General features: G+C 43.0%; 1 protein-coding gene across 1 annotated transcript in view; it reads left to right on the plus strand.

The window, feature by feature from the left end:
- Window positions 1-18910: 18910 nt before the first annotated feature.
- The window catches only part of PPP1R14C (protein phosphatase 1 regulatory inhibitor subunit 14C), a 42528-nt gene continuing 38554 nt past the window's right edge, over window positions 18911-22884 (plus strand). The window contains exon 1 of the mRNA XM_035108767.2: window positions 18911-19352. Coding sequence (XP_034964658.2) covers window positions 19083-19352 — 270 coding nt within the window. The 5' untranslated portion in view covers window positions 18911-19082. The remainder of the gene's footprint in view (window positions 19353-22884) is intronic.

Consider the following 22884-nt stretch of genomic DNA (forward strand, 5'->3'; position numbering starts at 1 on the left):
ATCGCCTGCGCCCCTGGTGGGGGCCCGCCTCGCCACCCCCTAGCTATGGCCCTGTTTGAACCTGGGACCTTCTGCATGCAAAATGGAAGCTCTTCCTCTGAGCTCTTCCCTGCTTGTTCAATGGCTACAACTGAACCAGCTTGCACAGTGGATATGATTGCTAGGTCCTCTCTATTTATCAGTGTTAGCTGCAAAACCTCAAATCTAGTATCCCATATGCCAGAGTTTGGGGCTGATTTGTGGTCTATATGCCTTCTTTTATAGTGATGTATACTGTGTAATCATTTAAAGCTTTGCTAGCTGTGTGTGGTGTTAGTCACATTTCTCTGAATTGTGGCCAGAAAAATCTTTATATGTTTTTATTCTAAATCAAGGTTTCCCCCCCCTTGAAATTTACTATTATGTTCTATCTGCGACTTTGAATGTATGAGAATGAGCCGTAATTGCAACACATGGCCACATTTTCCTCCAGTAAGAATAATTTGGAAGGAAAGGCATTTCTCTGGGCTTATCTCATGAAAACACGCCTACATTTCCACATGAAACAAAATAACAGTGGTCTTTCTTGTTCAGCTGACTCTTGCCAAGTAAGTAGATTACCGCTATCTCATTAGCATTGAAATGGCATCACCAAAGCACACAAAATGAATGTTTCTGTTCTTTTCACAGAGGGAATTTGGTGCATATTTGCCATCATTGTTCAACCATTTGTTGCTGCTGTTCTGCATTGATTCGCATGCCTGATTTCAGGGGCGAGGAAACAGTGTCCATCTAGTAGATGTTATTGGACTACATCTGGCCAGCCCTCAACATTGGCCATGCCAGCTGTGGATGATGTGAGTGGAGGTCCAGCATCATCTTGGTTCCCCACCCCTGCCTTATTTTCTAAAACTGATCAGAGCCCAATGGCATGTACAGTACAGGAAGTCCTACGACAGAAGATCAGCTGCACGGTTTTGGCATTGCCAGTCTTTACCGTTGACATGACTGGGATCATTCCACACCTTTTCTCATTCTTCACTGTTCCACATGGTTGATGGAAGGAGAGGGTGGCCAATGCAGTCATCATGCCTTGCTTTCCAAGGGTTCCCTATGTTTTCCATAGATGCTTTTTCTGGTGAAATTTCTACCTGGATTTCCAGTGGCAGATTTATATACTGTACTTCATGCATTGATTCTGGCCACATTTCAGAACAGTCATTTATGTGTAAGTCCAATTGAAATCAATGGGACTGGAGAGAGGGAGAGGGAGGGAGGGAGGGAGGGAGAGAGAGAGAGAGAGTTGGCTTGGCTTGGCTTCTTGTCTTTATGGAAAAAAACCATTCCTATAAACTTTCCTTTCTCAGCTATCCAATTGTAATATTTTGTTACTGGGGAATTTGAGCTGTGCATGCCCAGTTTGTGGTATGGAATGCTAAGTGCACGGTCCTTTTATGTCATAGGCTGGCACCCATGGTTAATGCCTGTATCACTGATGTACCCAACATGGTGCCCTAAGGTTCATTACCTTTGCTTCTGGGTGGGAGAAGGGTGGTCTGAAAATAGGGAGTAGCAGTGATCACCGCATTGCCCCATGGTCAGAGTCTCAGTGGCAAAGTTTGGTCTTATGGTGCCAATCTCCTCTGTGGGGGTAGAAATCCCATTAAAATAGTCCACCCCAGACTTATGGACTCTGAGGGATGTTCTGCTGCTAGAGCTGGTGATTCTCCTGAGGCGCTAGTTGAGCTATGTTATGGTGATAAAAGAAAGGTCATAGACACAATTGCTCCTGATCGTCCTCTCTGATGTTGCAGAGTCTGGAAGGCTCCCTGGTTTGGTGGTGAACTTCAAGCAATGCTGTTTCACTCAGGTCCTGCTTGTGGGCTTCTTGTAGGTACTTGGTTGGCTACTGTAAAAACAGGATGCTGGACTAGTTGGGCACTTGGCCAGATCCATCAGGGTTTTCCTCATGTTCCTGTATGTACTTAAGAGTGTTGTTCTGCAAAAGTATATGAGTTATTCTGTGTCATTAAGTGAAACTCGTTGATTAGTTCCCCATTGCCCTATCACTCAGAAAACCTACTGAAGGAATGTTCCATCAAGGAATAACTAGATAACATTGGTGTCTTTTTTGTAGACAGTAAATGGATATGCACATTAGCACCAAGCTGTCGCAACATTCTGTGCTGAAATAGACTGAACCATGATGCAAGGACTGCAATTTAGTACATATGCAGCTGCTGGCAGCTTAGTCCTAATGTATTTTGCACCAATACACACACGTTTCAGATAGAGCAGTATATCACAAAATGATTAGGCTTTGGGTGATAAACTGCATCATTTGTTCTCTTTGCAAAATGGAAGAGTGAAGTTCTTTCTGTGGAATTAGAAACATTGTGTCTTGAATTATTTGTCAGGGATTGGTGAAGGAAAGTTGGGATTCATTGAATCATGGGAGATAATAGGTATTGCCTTCCATGGAGAAATAACTAAAGACTTGGTCAGAGTGAAGGAGCTTTGTTAAGCTTGAAGGTCAACACCTGAAGTTTAATTTGAGTCAGGGTTTAGCCTTGAAACTTGTTACCACTGTTGGGATTTAACACTGAAAAAAATGTGAAAAAGTACTATTGTGAACTACAGACTCAGGATGAGATTCAACTAAGTTGTTGTGTGTGGAATTCGGGTTACTTATGAAACATGAATTATCCTCTTCTCCTCCCCCTGCACCCTCTGTGCATCCCCTAAATTTGCTTAGGAGTGTTGGGGAGGGGAACTCAGAAGAGTTTTAGGGTACGTGCAGGTGGGCCACACAGGGAGAGGAGAGGGTGGAGAAGTCTCATTGTGCAAGTAGACCTCATTCCCTGTGTCCACTTAGTGCTATGTTGAATTCCATCCTAACCTTTTAAAAAAGGAATGCTGTCTGGATTCTACAGCCCCCATTTAACTCCTTCAGAAGTTGCATCCCATGACTTTAGTGAGCTGCACTGATTGACCATTGAAGAGCAGGGTATACATTTTTAATAACAGCATTAATAAATAAACTATCGATCCCCTCCAGGCTGCTGAACATGTGGGTTCCTGGAGCCCTTGATTCTTTCTTTACTGCAGGTATAGGGCGGCTCTTCTCTTTATTCAGGCAAGAAGAAGGTTCTACTTTTTAGCAGTGTTAATGAAAAGGTAAAAGTATGTATTGTGTCTTGTATTGCTCAGGGTTCACCTGGCAATTTTGTGGCACAATGGATGGATCATAGAATCATAGAGTTGGAAGGGACCATGAAGGTCCAACCCCCTGCAAAGCAAGAAGCTTTTGCCCAACTTGGGGCTCAAACCCTGAGATAAAGATTTTTATGCTCTACCAACTGAGCTGTTGGATGACAACTAAAGTAACAACGGAGGGGGGGCTGAGAATGAAGTGGGAGCAGGTGAGACCATGGAGAGGGAGGAGAACTACAGACTAGCAGAGAGACCCTCCACTGTTGGAGAGGGAGAGGGACCCTATGCTTGACACCTGTCTGAGACCATCTTGCTTGTTGGATTGCATTCCAAGCCAGTGGACTGAAATAACATCATCCTAGTAATTTTATCAGGGAATGGCTCATGTCTTTTACAATTTAACTATCTACCTCTGATGAGGGGATGGTAGTATTTGACTACTAGAGCTGGACATTGCTGGACCTTGTGACTCGGAGGAAGCTTGTGTTCTGTACTTCTTGCCTGACTTAACATCTGATGTGTCAGATTTGCTGAGATATATCATTGTCATAATTGCCACACAGGAACCTGTGGTTTCTTAACCTACAAGTCTGAATGCATCAAAAATGTGTTTTTTTCCTACATTGCAGGTGGTTAACATAATTCACCATGCATTATAAATTTGTTTTTTTTCCTTCAGGAAATCATTTTTTAATTTTTTTTGGTGATGTACAGAGTCTAAAAACCACCCACGAACCTTTCATGCATTCTCCCCAGTAGCTGGTGCATTCCCCCCCCCAGTGTTTCAGGTGTGGATGACCTGGGCTCTGTGCTTGGACACCAGTTTGATTAGGCCTTTGCTGAGAAGCTCCTCTAGCCAAGGACCCTCAAATCTTCAGCCTTTCAGAGACCATGGCAGGTGTGATGAGTTTGCTTGGCACCTCCTTGCACAGCTTTGTCAAACAAAACAAGGTTATTCAACTTGTATCTTACTTTCCATTTGGACCACTTCTTCTTTTTGGCTTTTCCACCTGACTTGTTGACGGGGTCCTTGTCCTTCTTGGCCGACTTGCCTGCATTCTTCTTCTTATTGTCCTTTGGTGGCACGGTACAGTCGGAGCGGCTACCGTAGCTGCTTCTCCCTCAGTGATTTCTGGCCAGAAAGCTTTGCTGGTCTCTGTTGAGTAAGTACGAGAGAGGGGCATTGGTCTGGTGCCAGATGGAAGCCTTGGAGGAGACGGGGAGGGGAAGCAGCAAGCCACCAGCCTCTTTGCCAACCAATGAGATGATCCATGCAGTGGTTACAGTGTGAAGCTACTGAAGTTGACTTGGGGGGTGGAGATCACAGAAAGTTGTCTTTTGAATTTCATACAGGTAGACAAATCATAAAGAATAATTTCTTGGCATTTGTAACAAAAGATCTCTGTGGGCAAAAGGTTAACAGGATAAAATGAATAGCAGTTCCAGGTGAAACACACACACACACACACACACACACACACACACACACACACACACTTTTCAGCACTCAACAAGAATGTAAAAACTTGGTTTTGAGAAATGCTGTACCGGTACATCTGCTTGCCCCAAGGCCTAAGCTAAGCTGATGTTTAGCTAAGGAAGGCTAAGAGGAAGCAGACTCTGGTATCAGCATGTGTTTTAACTTGTTACTTCAGTGTCTGTCACAAAGCAATTTTGGACATAAGATACTGTGCTACACAAAGGAGCATTATTCTGTGGGAAAGCAGTTCTTAAGCACTCCCTTGACTTTTCTGACAGCCAGAAACTTCTTTCATATAGTAAAACTGTATCTTTGAAAGCTGCCACAGACTAGCCTGTAAGTAGGGATGGGTAAATATACTGTATCATGTTTTGTTTTTCTCAGTTTCTCATCTTTTCAGTCTTGAGTTCTCCACATTTCCACGTCAGTTTGCATTTTTAAAAAGTCCTCATAAATGTTTATCAGAATTTTAGTGCAAATTTCCCCTAATATACATATTTTTGCAAGCAATTTCCTCCCCGTATAATGTGCCTTTGTAGGTTAGTCTCACCAAATTATGCATTTATAGGAACACTTTAGCCTAGTGTATACTTTTTATGCGTTACTTGGCTGAAGAACTGCATTAGAAAATTCAAAGAAGTGTGAGTTTCAAAGGACGACTGCCTTTTAGTTTGTATGTTGCTTCTGAAGCTCTGAATTGAGCTGAATTGAACTTCTCCCCCAACCCTGCCTGTAAGTCACCCAGGATAAAAATGGACAGCTGATCTGTGCTAAGAAAGTCAGAATTTGAAGCAAAGTATACTGAACATACCACCCTTCCATCCCAAATTGTGGGATATATTTCTCAGAAAGATATGAATTGTGTCCTTGGCCAATAAAAATAATGTATGTTAAAGTGAAATTCCATTCTCCCATGTCAGAGGGAAAGACCTTGGTCACCATGCATTGGTGCAGCACAACTGCATATTATGTCACACAACTAATTGTACCAGAACAAGACATTTACCCTGAGCATAGCTGCAAATGCCACACTCTTGGCTGCTGATGTGTCACATTATATTAGAGGCTTTTTGCTTGGAGCTTGTGGGATTTCTTCAGTGTGCCTGGTTCTTGATTCACCTCTGGGATTCTGCTGTACAAAACAGTTTTCCCGAAACTGCAGATGATTATGCTTGCCAGTTGTGGAGCTGTACCGAAAATATTGATCATGGACAAATATTAAGGCTGAGAAGTGACGTCATCTACTATGAACAAGATTTGAAACCATGTACTCCCTCTTTCAAACGGAGTGTCCTTTGGACCACACTATCAGGGCAGAAGGTGCGTGAGAGAGGAGATCTGCTCTACTTCTATCCCCATGGCTGCTCATGATATTTAAACAAAGGGAAAGGATTGTCATCTTGAAGGGCCATAAAATTGGTGCCTCATGCCCCATTCTTCCACTGCATGTAACTGAGAAATAGGTATTAATAATAAATAACTGATGAATACTTATCATGGTTATTTCTCACATGCATGGAAGACAATACAGTATAATAAAATTAAATTAACAATTACAAAACCCTGCCGGCGGGTTTATAGTATTCATTCTCATGAGGAAAGGGACAGAAGAGAGTGAGAAGGAAAGATGATGAAGCAAGAGAGATACTAGGTTAAAATCCCAGAAAATTAGAGAAGAGCAAGGAAGATAGACCTTCCCTGAAGCACTTCTCAAAAAGTAGACGGGACTAAATCGTATGAACATCTGGAGGCACTCCGGTGCAAAGATAGCCCTGCCAAAGAAAATGAAGGTAGGAGACAACAATTTCCTTTTAGATACTGCTACAGGCACCCCAGTCTCCAAGCAATGAGAGATTTTGGGTTGCCAGCACATACTTTGGGTTTGGTTTCCTTAGGAGCAGAGGAATCTGCCTTGTTTTAAGTCTGACCATGGATCCATCTAGCTCAGTATTGTCTACAGACTGGCAATGGCTCTCTGGGATTTCAGACTGGGGACATTCCCACCTGGAGATGCCAGAGATTGAACCAAGGACTTTCTGCAAACAATAAGATGCTCTACCACTGAGAAGGTCACTGGAGATGGATCTTTGTGATACATGGTTTTATTTGCACATGTAGACAGGCTGAATATTGGATGGAAGGACTTTCAGCATCAATACTCCAATAGATCTTGCTCCCCCATCAGTATTCTAGGGCAGTGGGCAAAGTCATACTTTGATTTCAGCACAGAGAGCAAGTCAGGTCTCTGTGTCTTTGAAACTCTAGTCCCAGACTAGCTGAGGTCCATTCTTCTTATGCTCACCGATGACATTGATTCCCAGCCAAGGCAAAGGAGTGAAGGTTGTCCCCTTCAGCATCTCCATCTAGTTGTTTCTTTACCTGCACTATTTAGTCATGCAAAAAGAGATACTTAACCACGTAAGCAGCTTCTTCCTCTGCAGAATCCCATCTGACTGACATTATATGTCAGGGGATCCAAAGATGACATCCAGACCTGCCTCTCAATCCTATAACAATATTTTCATTAACAGTGGGTGGTCCAAAAATAAATAAATCACCTTACATATTTGTTTAGAGTCAAGAAAAATGAGAGCTCATTGCAGAACTCCAAAGTAATTTCCCCCTTTCTCTGTTTCAGTCACTCCCAGGCTGCAGCAAAGATGAAAAGAACTTCTTTCCTTTGGCAGCCTATATTTCCCTTTATCAACATTCAAATACTGACATTTATTTTTTGCTTCCAGATAGGGAGGGTTTTTCTACATTCATGTTCCATCGTGTTCTGTTCTATTGTCTGCATCTTCAGGCAAGAGCAAGTCTCCCCAATAGGTTTTGTTGCTGGGTGTTAAATCTTCCAGAAGTTTTCAGCTGCTAGCAGTTTTGGCCAGGCAGAAGCAAAGTGCAGGAGGGAGGTAGAATTCCTACATAATATGTGTATGTAGCTGATGAGATACAATTGTTTCCTTAAAAACCAGCAGTCTTCCCTGCTGGCAGTAATACAAATGTGTTTGTGGGAGGGGGGATTTTTGGCTTGTTTTTGATCTTGTTTGATTATATTTTTGTCTTCTCATTTTGTGTTTTTATGTTATGAATTGCTTTGTGATATCCAGATGAAGGACAGTATACAAATTTAACAAACAAACAAACAGTGATTCTATTCTAGGTAGTAGATCCCCAGTGCATCTTTAAACTCATAAAATTGTTCAAATGTAATATGGGTTAGTTGCTTATCTCGGAGGTTAAAAGCAAAACCATGCAAGCAAAGAGCTAACATTCAATGAAACAACCAAGAGCAAGGCCCACTGACAACGGTGCAGGGTTGTTGTGTTTCAGCTGGGCAATGAAGGGTGTATGAGAGTCCCCTCTTGGGTCTTCTCCCTTTGTCACACTGGATACTTACTTTGAGGAAGTTTTGGACATAAGATACTATGGGGCAGAACAGGATCCCGTTCTGAACATTAATCAGTTCTATGAAGACAGAAATTGCAGACTGCATTTTTGTCCCCAACACTGCATCCAGCAATGAAGTCACACAATGAAAATTGTATTGCAGGCACATCAATAACTTGATGAAATGAGCGTCATAGATGCTGGTATTGGAATAAGAAAACACATCCATCATGAAGGCCATTCCATCTGTCTTGTGCTGTGGACTAGGTAGGTTCTCTAGATCCAAGTGAGGAAGAATATCCAAACCTGCCACCTCAGTAACACACATAGCAAACTCCTGCCTTTCCATTGTCGGTCAAAGGACTTGTCCACCCTTGAGTTTCTTGTGCGTTTGCTGGTGTTTGTGTTCTTATTTAAGTGCAATAAGATGTTACCCTCAAACAATACCAGTCTCAAAGCTTTTCCCCTGTAAAGTTGGATTTATGCAATATGGGGATAATATTATGCAATATAGGGATAATATGATAGGTTGGGGGGAAATGGGGTTCCAAATTGCTCCACTTGAGTTTTTAGGATGGGTGGGTCACTCGTCACTTTCTACTAGTCCCCCTTCCATGCCCACTGCTTCCATTTGTTTTCTAGCTGTGCTCTATTTCTGACATGCTCCTGAATGAAGGATGTATTTTCTTACTCTTGATTCCTCAGATTCACACCCAACGAGAAATCTCCAGAAGCATACCACATTACAACTTGTATATGTATATTTCTTTTGATCCCTCAGATTTGCACAAAAGCAGAAAACTGCACAAGCAAACCACATCAACCATTTTTACTCCAAAAATTGCACAGCAATCTGAAAAGTGTGTGCTGAGAATTTACAATTGCTTTTATTTCTTTTCTAGCCTGCTGGACTATAAGTAGATAGATAGATAGATAGATAGATAGATAGATAGATAGATAGATAGATAGATAGACAGACAGATATAGATCCCTCAGATTTGCACAAAACCGGAAACTAATGCAAGCAAATTTTCAATTGTCTGACTGTGTCTTTTAAGCACTTCTTGTGCAGGGATACTTGTTTTTTTTTAAAAAAAAAACACAAGGTGTGTATGCAGCTATCTGCGTGCATACTCTGTCAGTACTTAATTGATATAATACAATCCGCAAATTAGAAGATAGGAACAAACACAAAAACAAGCACCTGGTAGTATGAACAGAAAATACCAAAGCTGCACCTCATATACAAATACATGTGGATGTGTCTAATCTGAATGAGGAAAGAAGTAGATTAACAGCTAAATAATGCTCAAATGTGGCTAGGTTCTCAGTCACATATGTGATTTTCTTTACTTCTCCTTTTAAACATGTAGCATTAAGCAACCGTTCGGCTGATGGGTAGGAGTGATCTTTTGGGCTAGACAAGATCATGCAGTCAATTCAGGGTTCAAATTAGGCTTAAATGTGCCTTCTGTACCTTTCTTATATTGTTTGTTCCATGTTGTTAATTCAGGGATGATTATGGAAGAGAAATCAAAATGTATGCTACAGATTTATGTAAACAGACAGATGTAAGTGAAAATTTATATGAGCCTCACATGTGAAAATGTTCTGCGATATCAAAGTGGCTTGCTTAAAATCGTGGTTCAAGCTGACAAGAGTCACCAACTTTTTCTTTCTTTCTTCCTTCCTTCCTTCCTTTCTTTCTTTCTTTCTTTCTTTCTTTCTTTCTTTCTTTCTTTCTTTCTTTCTTTCTTTCTTTCTTTTTCACCAGCCCCAGTGTTCCTTCTGCAGACATTATCAGATTATAATGCTTATCTCCAAACAATGATAATGCTTTACAGGCTGATTTCTACAGATTAAGCTACTATTAAAGGCACAGGAGCCAGTCACTTGGTAACACAAATGATCAATTAAACTTGCGACACATAAAGAAGCCACATTTACAAAGTAAATGAATATGATAAAGGTAATTTTTATTACCTTAAACAATGGGTTGTAACTTTTATTTTAATTTCTCATGCTTAAGAAAAATTCAAAAGAGCGTTTTTTCCAATGAAAAGTTTCAATGAATAAATTTATCATCAGTTAATTCATTTTTTCACCTTGTTGAAGCCAGACAATTTATCAGTAAACAGATAATAATCTCAAAATCAGTTGATTGGACCTTATCTATTTCATTCTGCCACATCCTGAAATCTCAGAGCTGATAACACAACAAATCAATGTATGCCGAGGACTGGTTTGAAATAGAAATTGTCCTGTTAAGAACTCCCAATGAGAAACTAACTTTGTTATGGTGATCAGACTCAAGAAAGGGTGCAAACAAGGGTTTGTCTGCACATCTGAGAAAGAATATTGTGAAAGATTCAGCTGGTCACCTTTTGCAATGCTACTTTGGCTTCAGACATCGAGCCCTTATTTCCAAGGCTCTCCTCCACCTTTGCATGTTGATTAGGCCAGATCTACACATGCAGCAGAATGTGGTGATAGAGTCCAAAATGGCAGAATGAACACTTCTACACTTCAAAAGTGGGCATACCATTATTATTATTTTTAAAAATCCTCATTTAATGTTTCTGGTAAGCATTCCAGGAAGAGAGATTCCAGCCAAGCCCTCTCCTTGACCCCATGCCCCTAAAAATGGCATGATAGGCAAAAGTTCAACCAGTGAAACTTTTTGCCAGCAGAAAGATGCAGTGATGGGTAAAGTCTAACCCACCCCCCAATGTTAAATCCATAGGAGCCCCACTGGGGGGATGTACAACTGTGTGTACATTTTTGTTTCCATTTTTCTGCAGCTGAAATCAGACAGACAGATTTGAAATCTGTCCATCCATCCATCCATCCATCCACTTACCATACCTCCCCCCCCAGTCCAATCTACCTGAAGGGTACACTATCTATTAATGCAACTCCATTTCCAAAGTCAGATATCAACCACACACCAAACAAGAGGGTATATTGTACAGTACTCAGATGACTTTTCCAGGATCTTGATTATGCTTGTAACAGTCAGCTAGGTTCACATTAACCTGGCAAAGAATTTCACAGCTGCACAAAAACTGCTGGAGAAGCACAAACAAGAAACAAGCACAAATATGAATAGAGTTTCATTCTGCAGAAACATATTCCCTTTTGCTGCAGGCAGGCTGCCAGGTCACAACCCAGAAAATATTCCCTTTTGCTGCAGGCAGGCTGCCAGGTCACAACCCAGAAAATGGTTGTGATTCCTTCATAACCCAGGAACCATGGGGAGAGATGCAGGGGTGGCATCCTTCATTCCTAGACGTGTCACCCACCCTCTGTCCTTACCTGCTGTGAGGTAAAATTAAGAGTCCAGATTGCTGCAGTGAGGTGCCTGGGGCAAGCCACAAGTGAATCAAAAATGCTGATCAAGGTTATGTGCACATTACCATTTACTCTGGCTACAATGTGCTCCCACTGCTGCTGATTTAAGCCACAATTCATACGCATTGTTACATCCCACCCCAATCTCTGAGTGGTGTGAGATTCCACGGGGACCAGGCATACTTACCAGGCTCTGCGTTTCCTTTTGGACAATGAGGTCCAGTGGAGATTGTGGTGTCTCTATGATATATGGTTTGTTTATACATATATACAACCTGAGCCTGGGGTGGGGGTGGTGGGGCTTCCAGCTTTAAACTCCAGGAGGGCCTTGTCTCTTCCATGGATTGGTTTGGATTCAAACTGTCAGCCCACATTGTGCTGTGACCCCCTTTTCTCCAACTTGCAAACTGCTTCCCCAAAACGTAACTATTTCCCTCTTGCTTACATCGGCCCACTGCAATTCTGAAACTCCCCCTTCCAACTCTGCATTGTCTTTGGCTAACTACCAGAGCCCTGGAAGGGGCTCCACCCCTCTGTGTCTGACAGAGAGCCTTTGTCTTGTTGATGGCTTCCTTGATAGGCCACAGCCCAGTTTTTTGTACTCTCTTCATGGCCCATCTTTTCAGGCGATTACTTCATCAGGAAACCAGCTCAGTTTATATTTTAACATGGCTTAGATTTTAACATGCTAAATTCAATGTCTAGCACCCTGGAATTAGAAGGGGGGTCCAGGCACCCCACAAACATATAACATTATGCAGTAGCTTATTGAGAAACACTCCTGTTTGATGTGTTTCCCCTCAAACCAGCTTCCATCTGATTTGAAAATGTACGCTGTGGTTAAGCTGAGGTGTGTACATTTCAGCCGTCTGTTGCACATGTGCAGATGGCAGCTTCACTGAATAGAAGTTCCGGGTGTGTGCAGGGGCAAGAAAACAAACCAGGTAATGGTGCGTAGAGCAGTGTAAAAATGGGGCTTGCAATGCAGTGAGAGGAAGCGGTTGTGCTGCGTTTTCAACTCTACAACTCTATGATTCTCTGATTCTATGAATGCTCAATATTTTATTTACAAAGTTTGAATGCTTGTCAAGGATACGATTGAAGTGATGGGATATTAAAGTACATTAGAAGAAGAGACAGAATGTAATGGCAATAGAGTGTTATGGTGGAGCCTCGCTTCCTAGCCATAGAAAATCCTTCTGGACTTCTCTCAAGATTGGATCAGAAATGGCCACATATATTTCACACCTATTTCTCCTACAAGGCAACAATGAAAATTTAGAACGGAAAAAAAAATCTATCGACTCTCATGACAGCATCTGTATGCATGCCTCTAAGCAAGTGTATTTTGTCTCATTTATAAAGATGTGGAAATCTTTTATTTTTATGGGAAGAAAGTGAGAAATCAATAATGCAAAAAGGTTTTAAAAACAGCACAGCCGTGATGGACAATTAAAGTCCCATAGGCTCTGGTAATATTGATTTTCCTGGTGCCCTTGAGCCCTGCTGTCTTTAAAGAGAAGTGTGTTAACCCTTTGATTTAATGAGCAAATTGGAAGCATCAGTTCTGATGCTTGGGCAATGTTTATCACAGGTTTCCTTCCAAGATACAGTATTGGGGACTGCCACAACTGCAAGGAGATTAACAGAGCAATTTTATATGTGCAATTGTGTGGGGGTGGGGTGGGGAGAAACACTGCCATTGTGCCTGTGGTATTTCCACTGAATCCAAAATATCCTCAAACCTGGCAGAGGCAAAATGTTTTTGTTTTTTTTCAAACCACACAAATGGCAACTACAGGAACAACCAGAGCTCAACAGTCGACAACACCTGCAAGACACTTGGAGGTGATCTGATCTCAGCTCCACGTAGGTACTTCTGTGTCACAGCATGCAGAATGATGTCACAGGGAATGTGGCTCTCATACTGCCTCTGCCTCTGTTTCGTAATATTAAGCTACCATCTAGAAGCCCATTTTCTATCTTCTCCCAGAGCAGGAATACTGTGCTTGTGGCTGCTCCGACACATCACCTTGAGACAGAGACAACACGCTTCTTTCTTTAGAAATATCATTTTTATCCAGATTCAAATCTTTGCAAATATGCTGATTAAACATATCAGTTTAAGTAATTTAGCCAGTTAACATTCATTTGCAGGGCTATTTCTACTCTGCCCACCCCTCCAATTCTGTGGACCCAGCAGAGGGTTACTCCCCCCCTTTTTTTTGGTGGCCTGCCATTGGAGCATCAGTGGCAGAGGGGAGACAGTGACCACAGTGAGGAGGTCCAGGATCAGACCTCATGCTCCCACTCACACATCTACAAAGCATTCTCCCAAGGGCCATAACATCACACCCTTAATTGGGCCACATCCCTTTTTTTGCCATGTTTTTTTTAAAAAAATATGTTGTTTTATACTAGATTTCTTTCCACCATCCTTATCTGTTTGTTTGTTTGTTTAACCACCCTGAGGACATTGAGCTGCAGAGTGGTGGGATGCATAAGAGGCCTTTGTCTCCATCTTGGCCTAAGAGACAGTTGCTTAGATACAAAATAAACTGGAGAGGATTTGGGATCAGAAGCTATGCTGGAGGTGGACCAGATGGGAAACCTCTTTTGACTGACTCAGGCCTGAGGACACTGGTTGTCGATCTTAAAAGCTTCTTCCCTGCTGTCTTCCAAATGTGCACTTTGTGGCCACTTCAAAGAAAGAGGGGAAATGATTTTCCAATCAAGCATTTTTAAAAATGAGATTAGCCATGGACAATGCTTAGCAGGAAGAGAATAGAGATGGAGCTGCTGATTTCACACCGGAATCGCCTCATCATTTCAGGACATCCGCCGAAGTGTATCAGAATGTTTATAAAGGCTTCTTATGAGACTTTGGCATCAACAATGCCACTAGCCAGAAATCATAGCTAGGGAATGTTCCCTATTTAAAACAGTACACTGATATGCACTGGACTGGGCTGTAAGTATTCCAGCTTGTAAGTAGCTGATCAGGACATCCTGTGTTTTTTTCAGCCAACCACCACCTGTCCTTTGTAAAAAGGTGGGTTTTACAGCTCTGAGGTGAACAAACATGATGGCTTCTTTTGCTCTGAATGCCTGCCTTTGCTCATCAAAATTAATAGGGAGCTTCAAGCAATCTTATTTCTTAATGCTGCTTCTATATTACTTCTAATTTTCCTAGTACCGTAGTATCCTCATTATTAAATGTCATCCTTATTAACAAAGTGTGCTGCTTTATCCGAAACGCTGGTCTTAATGTTTCATCCATTAGAGTCGAATTTTAACAATGACAGAATGATCTCTATCTGTTTCACGGTCTACAACCACAGGCTTTTCATTTTTACCTTGTGGCTGTCTAGTTAGGAGACCAGACTGTCTCGACTCTGTCCCTCATGGGGAAGTTTTTCCAAAAGGGAAAATTCCCTTATGGAATTTTCCATGGACACCAGGCACTTATATCCACTGCAAAGTTGTCCTGAGTCAGCCCCATTGAAATGAATGTGCAGCTCCCATTTGTTTCAGTGGGGCAATCAGAAATGTCTTTTCAGTGGATTCTGCTCTGTGGTAAAAGTAACCATTTGATATCTTGGTAATTCCAAAATGTTGCCAGTCCCCATTAACAGCAGAAACACCCTGTTCAGTGACATAACATCAAAACGGAAGTGTAAGTGTGTGTGTGTGTGTGTGTGTGTGTGTGAGAGAGAGAGAGAGAGAGAGGGCACTTCCTCAGCTAACATTGGGTCCCATAACTAGCACTACAAGGGTGGGGAATGTAAATCAAATACTCAGCCACTTATTATTGAGGGGAAGTGTGTGGAACAGGTCTCGGTGTTTCGATTTCTGGGAATGGAGTTGAGAGATGACCTAACCTGGGGAGAAAACAGCAAAGACCTGATGAGGAGAGGACAGCAGAGGTTATACTTTCTGAGAATTCTCCGGAAAAGTAATCTCTCAAAGAACCTGTTGACGGCATTTTACCATAGTACTGTTGAGAGTGTATTAACTTATGGTCTGTGTGTACATGCACATGCACATGCACAGAATTGCACTCCACGAAAAGTAAGCATTATACACTAGAGCCACCATATTGTGCAATTTGGTATTCGGTGCATGCCGTGGAAACAAAACAATCCAATTACACTTTGGCTGGAGATATTTGGTGATAACAGGCAAATTATCTTTTCGGCAATTCATCTTCCATTACAGATCTTTGTATCACAGGATCTTTGGAATAATGTTGTTTGACAACAATTGCAGCAACATATTAAGAACATACAAAGAGGTTGCTACATCAGGCTACAGTGGCCAACCAGGTGCCTGTGGAAATCCTGCAAGCAAGACCTGAGTGCATGAACACTCTCTCCTCCTGTGGTTTTTGGCAACTGGTATTCAGAAACACTTCTGCCTCTGACCATGGAGGTGGAACTTAGCTGTTGAAGGGCAGTAGCTATTGACAACTTTCTGTTCCATGAATTTATCCAATACTCCCTTAATGCCTTTTTATATTTTCTGTGGCAGCTCCTAACCTGTGGAGCTCCGTCTGCATGGAAGTTCATCTGACACCTTCATTGTATAGCTTTCAACATATGCTGAAGACACAGCACTTTCCTCTGGCATTTGACCCCTGAGATTACTGTATATGGTAGGGCATATCTTACTCTTCTAATTTTAATTGTTTAAACTGATTTTAATCTTGTATTTTTTATTGTTGAAGGTGGGTAAGAAATCCAATTAATAATAATACACCAGATCTCAATTTATGATTCTGGTCATACTTTCCTGTTGCATTATCAGTATTTAAAAATAGATTTGACCCCAATCAGATTGGAGATCCAGTTGATCTGATTCTGTCAGTAGTTCAGTACACCTTACTAGAAGCAGTCCAACTAATTTTGCAAGGAATTAGTTGAAAAGAGCTGCAGCTGGTGTTAGAGGGCCTGCTCTGTAGCCATAAGGTCTGAGATTCAGTCTCTGCCATCTTCGGTTTATAATATTCTGTCTGAAGGGCTGGGAGATACCTCTTCTTAAGACCTTTGAGAGCTGCTGCCAGTCAGAGTGAATTGCAGTGGGCTAACATGAACCAGCAGGCTGACTCAGGATAAAGCAATGTCATATGTTCAATTAGCTTTTCCCCTTTTCTGCCAAGTGAAAGAATTGGTGGTGTCACCTTTCATTGAAGGCTCTTTCTCCTTTAATAATGCATTATTCACAGGTGTAGTATCATCGTTTACTGTCACTGGGTGCTAAACTCAGACCAACTGCCGGAAGAAATCACATTTACCCACTCATTTTGCAAAGGTTAATACAGTACAAATGTGTTTGGCAAAAATCTGTTGAGAACACAATAGAGTTCTCAATACTGCAGTTACTGGGGTAAGGGAGATGAGAAACATGGATGAAAAGGTAATGCAGGGTTTGCTTTGAGACCCAGTTTTATTCCCCAAGTATGTCCCTGGAACGTGTGATAAGAACACTTTTGAGCATGTGCAGAGTGCTTTCCCCTCATCACTAAGTACCCACATGTCTGGGACTAGTGGAAGCCAAGAACTTCCCAAAAACATGTTTCCAGGTCCAGCCCTGGGATGTATGAAATGGAATATTAGTGTCTTTGCACTGTTGTGCCAAAGGAGTGCAGACTGATCGATATTATTATCACCATTTCCAGACATCACCACCACTATTAAGATTGCTATTTATCATTAGTAAAATATTCCCTGTGGCAATATTCCTGGTATCATGTAGTCGTTTTGTAATTATATTCTACCAAGACATACACTAGATTGATCCCTGACTTGAACAGATCCTCCATTTAGGTTTTGCTGTTAGCATTTACTTATTGGTGGCAGTTCCTGGAATCTGCTTCAGAAATGGCCATCAAGCCCTAGAATCAATCTCTGTCCCATTTATGCACATTTAAGGCCCTCTCCTTCAAAAGGCTAAAGCTGTGTGAGAATAAAAAGTGTTATAAAAATCCTCATTAAAACGGGATAAAAGGGTACCAAACTACAATTGCATTTAATATATAACATCCTCCACCTGTGACCTGGCGTGCTATGGTCCATGGGGTCACGAAGAGTCCGACATGACTAAACGACTAAACAACAACAACAACCTGTGACCTACAAAATCCAGCTCAAACAGGTCTAACTGGAGATGTTCAGGCTTCAGGCCAGCCAGCATGTTACATTACTACAGTCATACCTCGGTTTAAGTACGCTTTGGTTTGAGTACTTTCAGTTTAAGTACTCTACTACAGACCGTCTGGAACGGATGAATCCATTTTACATTACTTTCAATGGGAAAGTTCGCTTCAGGTTAAGTACGCTTCAGGTTAAGTAAAGACTTACGGAACCAATTGTGTACTTAAACCGAGGTACCACTGTACTGTATTGTGTTTTATGGCATGCTAGGCATGCCTCTTTCTTAACAAAATCTCCTAAGCTGGGATCCTGGTGCTAGCAAGGCTTCTTAAAATACCCTCCTGCCTAATAGAAGCAGGAGGGTATTTTATGGGGTGATTAACTGTAGGGAAAAGGAGGGCATGGAGGAGAGTGCATTTAAATTCCTGTGCTCCCAGCAATAGTGGCTGTGTACACACCAGACATTTAAAGTACACCCCCCCCCCCCGCAATCCTGGAAACTGTAGTGAGAGGTCACAGAGCTGCAATTCCCAGCAAACTACAATTCCCTGGTTTCCTTTGGGGGGAGGGTATGGGCTTTATTGCGTGTGCAGGACCAGCCAATTGCCCGATGCCATATTCCAGTATACGACTAGTGTTATTTCAGTGGTTCCCTATAGTGACTGGTGGTGGCTATCCACATATGAGCCTTCCTAGATTTAGCGCTGCAGGGCGTTCTGGTATCCTTAAGCGCTACATCTTGATGGAAGTTCCATCAGATGTAGCTTGTGTCATCACTGCTTTTGTTTTCCCAGTATAATTCTCCCATGTAATTCAGTCTCATCCTACCCCTGTTTACTTGAAAACCCTCTGGGTGTCAGTATTTTAAAGGAACAGGGTCTCTTTGAGAAGGACCCACCTGCATGAACAACTAAACAACTCTCTGACTTTTAGAAGACATTTGAAGGCAGCCCTGTTTAGGGAAGTTTTTAATGGTTGATGTTTTTATCTTGTTTTTAATATTCTGTTGGGAGCTGCCCAGAGTGGCTGGAGAAACTCAGCCAGATGGGCAGGGTATTATTCATAATAATAATAAACAGGTGGGAGGAAATTCAGCAGGTGAACCTTGGGCAAAGCTTCCAGCCTAGCCACCATGCAGTCACGAATCGTATCCCAAAGTGGTAGCCTTAATGCTTAGTTAAAGGCACAAGAGCAGTGGCAGGGGGGAACGCTGGTGACCCCAAGAAGAGCTTGAGGGGGGCGGGAACCTGCCTGACGTCAGGCGGGCGGCGAGTTGCGCCTTTAAGGCGCGCTCCCCGCCCCGTTTCCAGGCCGCCCCTCCTTCCAAGGCTGAACCGGCGGCGAGAGCAGCGCGATGAGAGGCTGTGAGCTGCAGGTGCAGGCAGGGCTGGCAGCGCGCTCTCGCACGGCGGCGTAGCGGGCATAGAGCACTTCGGTGGGCAGCCGTAGCAAGAGCCCCTTGCCAGCCCGAGACCCCCGGAGGATCGGGTCTCCCCGCGAAGCAGGGGCTGAAGCTGACCATGTCGGTGGCGACCGGGGGCAGCGAGCCGGGGCCCGCCACCACCGGAGGAGGCGGAGGGAACCGCGTTTTCTTCCAGAGCGGCGGCGGCTCGTCCCGGGAAGAGTCGGTGGCCCCGTCGGCGGCGGTGGTGCAAGTTCAGCAGCAGCAGCAGCAGCGGCGCCACCAGCAGGGCAAAGTGACGGTCAAATACGATCGCAAGGAGCTGCGGAAACGGCTCGTGCTGGAGGAGTGGATAGTGGAGCAGCTCGGACAGCTCTACGGCTGCGAGGTACTCCTGCCCCGCTCCTGGCTGGGGAACTGATCCCAGGAGGGAGGGAGCCTTCGGGGAGATCGGGGCCCGGATTCGAAAGGCAGAAGGGAAGGGCACCCTGTCGAGGCCCCCCGACACACCCCACAGCCCTCAGCGGCTCCCGGTTGGCCGGAGATTGCCCAGAAAGTAGGAGCCACAAGTACCGGTACTTTAAATCTGCCCTCCCTCCCTGCCTCAGGAAGCGGCATCCTGGCGAGCAGAGAGGCTGAGCAACTCGCTGCCTCTCCAGCGCCTTCTACAAAACCGCTTTCGTGGTTTGAGCGCAATTTTTTAAAATAAAAAAATAATTAACCTGCATGCCATTTTTAATCCTCTCATTTGCATATTGGGGATTCCTTTTCATCACGGTCGTTTTATAAATTGCACCGGAGTGTGAAGAGCTCCTGGCTGAGGGAAACGCCGGGAGTGTGTGTTTGTGTGTGTGTGTGAGAGAGAATCTGAATGAAGCCACCTCTAAATGACATTCCCGTGTTCTGTCTCTCCTTCAGCTTCGCCCTCTTAAGGGTGTGTATGTGTGTGAGAGAAAGAGAGAAAGAAAAAAGAAGCTTTGCAAGATTCCACTTCCCAAAACCAAATAAAAGGGCACGTTGTTGCCCCTTAAAACAAATCCGTGTATATTTTGCCATAGATGTGCTGAGTGGGGGTTCTGGGGGTTCCTGCATGCGGCGCTTCTCCTCGGGATCATGTGATGCTCATTACCCTCCTCGCTTCTGCCTACAGCGGCTTAGCTTAAATCCTCAGCCAGCAACGAGGAGGAGCGCACCCACCTCTATGAATGGTTTATTTGCTGCTTTTTCTTGGCTCTAAACCCCACCTGACTGCCATACCACGTACTGTTGGTAATAATATTCATTAGTGTACGCGGAGCTGTCGGCTTGCTAACCTCTCAGTGTAATCTCGGATCGCAGGTTTAAAGTGCAAAGAGATGGAAACTGTTTTAATATCTGAGGCCAACCTTAATTTGTTAGGCTAAGTGGGCTCTCCGCTTTCGGTTAATGCGTAAAATGGGGAGGACACAATGCAACCAGTGAGTGCTTCTGTTAGGCTTGCATACTATCTAGAGATCATATGTTACTACGTAGATGTTTCTGTAAGGAGAGGAGCTTGGGAGGTGGGGTGGAGTGATCAGATATATTTTTAAATCGTGAGCGTTGTCTACCTGCCTTAATCTTGTCTGTAGTCAACTTAGTGCCAGAGGGGGGGGGAATAGATCAGTGCCTTTGGGGGTTTATTTCAACGTAGTTGGCAGTTCTTTTCTCCTACAGAGACTGTTTCATGTTGGAGTTTGGTGGAATGTGTCAAGGCTTGTGCTTGGACATGTTAAATAAGAATGTTGCGTATTCCCTTACTTACATGTTGGGAATTTTCCTGGTGAAAGAACAGTGAGTGACAGTTCAGTATGTATAATGGGGAAAGCAAGAATCTGCTTTCCTTCTGGGATGATGAGTTGTCCCTAAGGAAGCCAAGTGCTCATCAGGTTAGCAAATAGTATCTTGCACAATTTTTATTTGATTGGAAGAATGAATGATTGATTTCTAGCAGGATTGAATTGATTTTGGACTTGCGTTCTTTTGACTTTGCTATGAAAGTTAGCTTCTGTTGAAATAGCAAATTGGGGAAAGAGTGTTTGTGTTATTTGCAACTATAAATTGCTTAAAGAATTAAATGAGTAACTATATTACCTTCAGGAGACAACTGAAGGCAGCCCTATATAGGGAAGCTTTTTAAGGTTTAATGTTTTACTATGTCTTTATATATGCTGGAAGCCACCCAGAGTGGCTGGGGCAACCCAGTTAGATAGGCAGGGTACAAATAATAAATAATTATTACTATTACTATAAATAGCAGCTGGGAAGGGGGGTTATGATTTAGATCAAAACCTTGGTTGTTTGGGAAATGGAGACTTGCAACTCTGCACTATTTTCCCAATGAAAACGATCCCCCACTCTCGAGCTGCTATTTTCCCAATACCTTGTCAAGGGGGACACAGGTATCATACCTGTAATATTGTCCTATGAAACAAAGAAGCTTGTGGTTGATAGTAATTGGGATTAATGGTGCCAAGGTGGGGCAAAAAGGTCAAAACTCCTTTCCTCATCCCACCCCGAGCCCCATGGTCCAGATTCAATTCTCTTTCTTTTCCCCTCCCAAATTTGTGTGCTATTCAGTTGTTGCCGCTTTTAACAATTTAAGAAATGGGCTATTTACCGACCTCCCATATCTAGTTCTAGTGATGACCTTGGAAGTCTAGTTGTCATTGAGGTGGCAGACCTGAATCTCTGAAGTATTTCAAACTCAAGGTGAGAGCTCATTGAATGTAACTCCATACAAAAATCCTGTGGAAACAGAAAACTAAGTTAGGGCAAAGGGTGGTAGCTTAGTCAACTCACTGACATGCTAGTGTTTTGTAGCAGCATATCACCCTGCTGCAATGCTCCATGTACACACACTTAAAGACCTCCCCTTTTTTGTCTCACTGAGGGCCAAAGTGGAGGTAGTCGATTGTTCACACAGTCAGCATATTAATGGATAAAGGTCTACTTTTGTCACAAAAAGAAGTATGCTAGGAAAGAGACTTGAACTCTTTACACTTTGCCTCACAATAGTTTCAGGCACTTCCCTGCCTGTTTAACTCCAGTACATGACGTGAACTTGGCTGGAGAGAGCAGTCATTGAATGGAAGAAGGGTAAGACATTGGGGGAGGTTCAGAATTAGACTGCTTAACATGTGAATGAATTTAGCAGAAGAGCCTTGTATCAGGGTGAAGACCCAACAATCCAGTATCATGTTCTCACAGAAGCCTGCAGGCAGCACCTGAGGGCGATATTGCTTTCCCTACTTGTGATCCCCCAGCAACTGGCATTCAGAGGCAAGCTGCCTCTAACAGCGGAGGCAGAACATAGTCATTGTGTCCAGTAACCAATGATGGTCCTCCATTATGGCACTCCACAGGTAGCTATTTCTATAGCATCTAGAAATAGGCCAGAAAAAGCATTTGGGATGCATTCTCCTCTGTTTTATGTTTTAATGGCTTACTGGGCATCTAGCCTAACTGAAAGCTAGTAAAGAATTAAGAACCCGAGGGCAGGCTTCATTAGAGTTTCTTGCAGCACATGTTGAAGGAAAATTTCTAAATGTAGAATATACATCTTCCATTGTTTTAAGTGAAGTGTACTGTCGTAGCTGGAAGAAGCTTTGTCAGTAAATTGTGCCAATTTAGATCTTGTTCTGATGGTTTTGTCTAATTAGCTGGAGCTGCATAGTGCAACACATGCACAACTTGTCAGGGACATTATTCTATACAGTGGTACCTCAACGTATGAATTTAATCCGTTCCGAACGGACCTTCGTAAGTCGGAAAATTTGTAAGTCGAAGCCAATGGGGGGGAAAATTTTAAAAATTCGAAGTCGAAAAAATCCTATCTAAACCGCATCCAAAATGGCGGACGGAACTCTGTTCGTAACTTGAAACATTCATAAGTTGAGGTA

This window comes from Zootoca vivipara, chromosome 3 (genome assembly GCF_963506605.1).
Source record: "Zootoca vivipara chromosome 3, rZooViv1.1, whole genome shotgun sequence".
Lineage (NCBI taxonomy): Eukaryota > Metazoa > Chordata > Lepidosauria > Squamata > Lacertidae > Zootoca > Zootoca vivipara.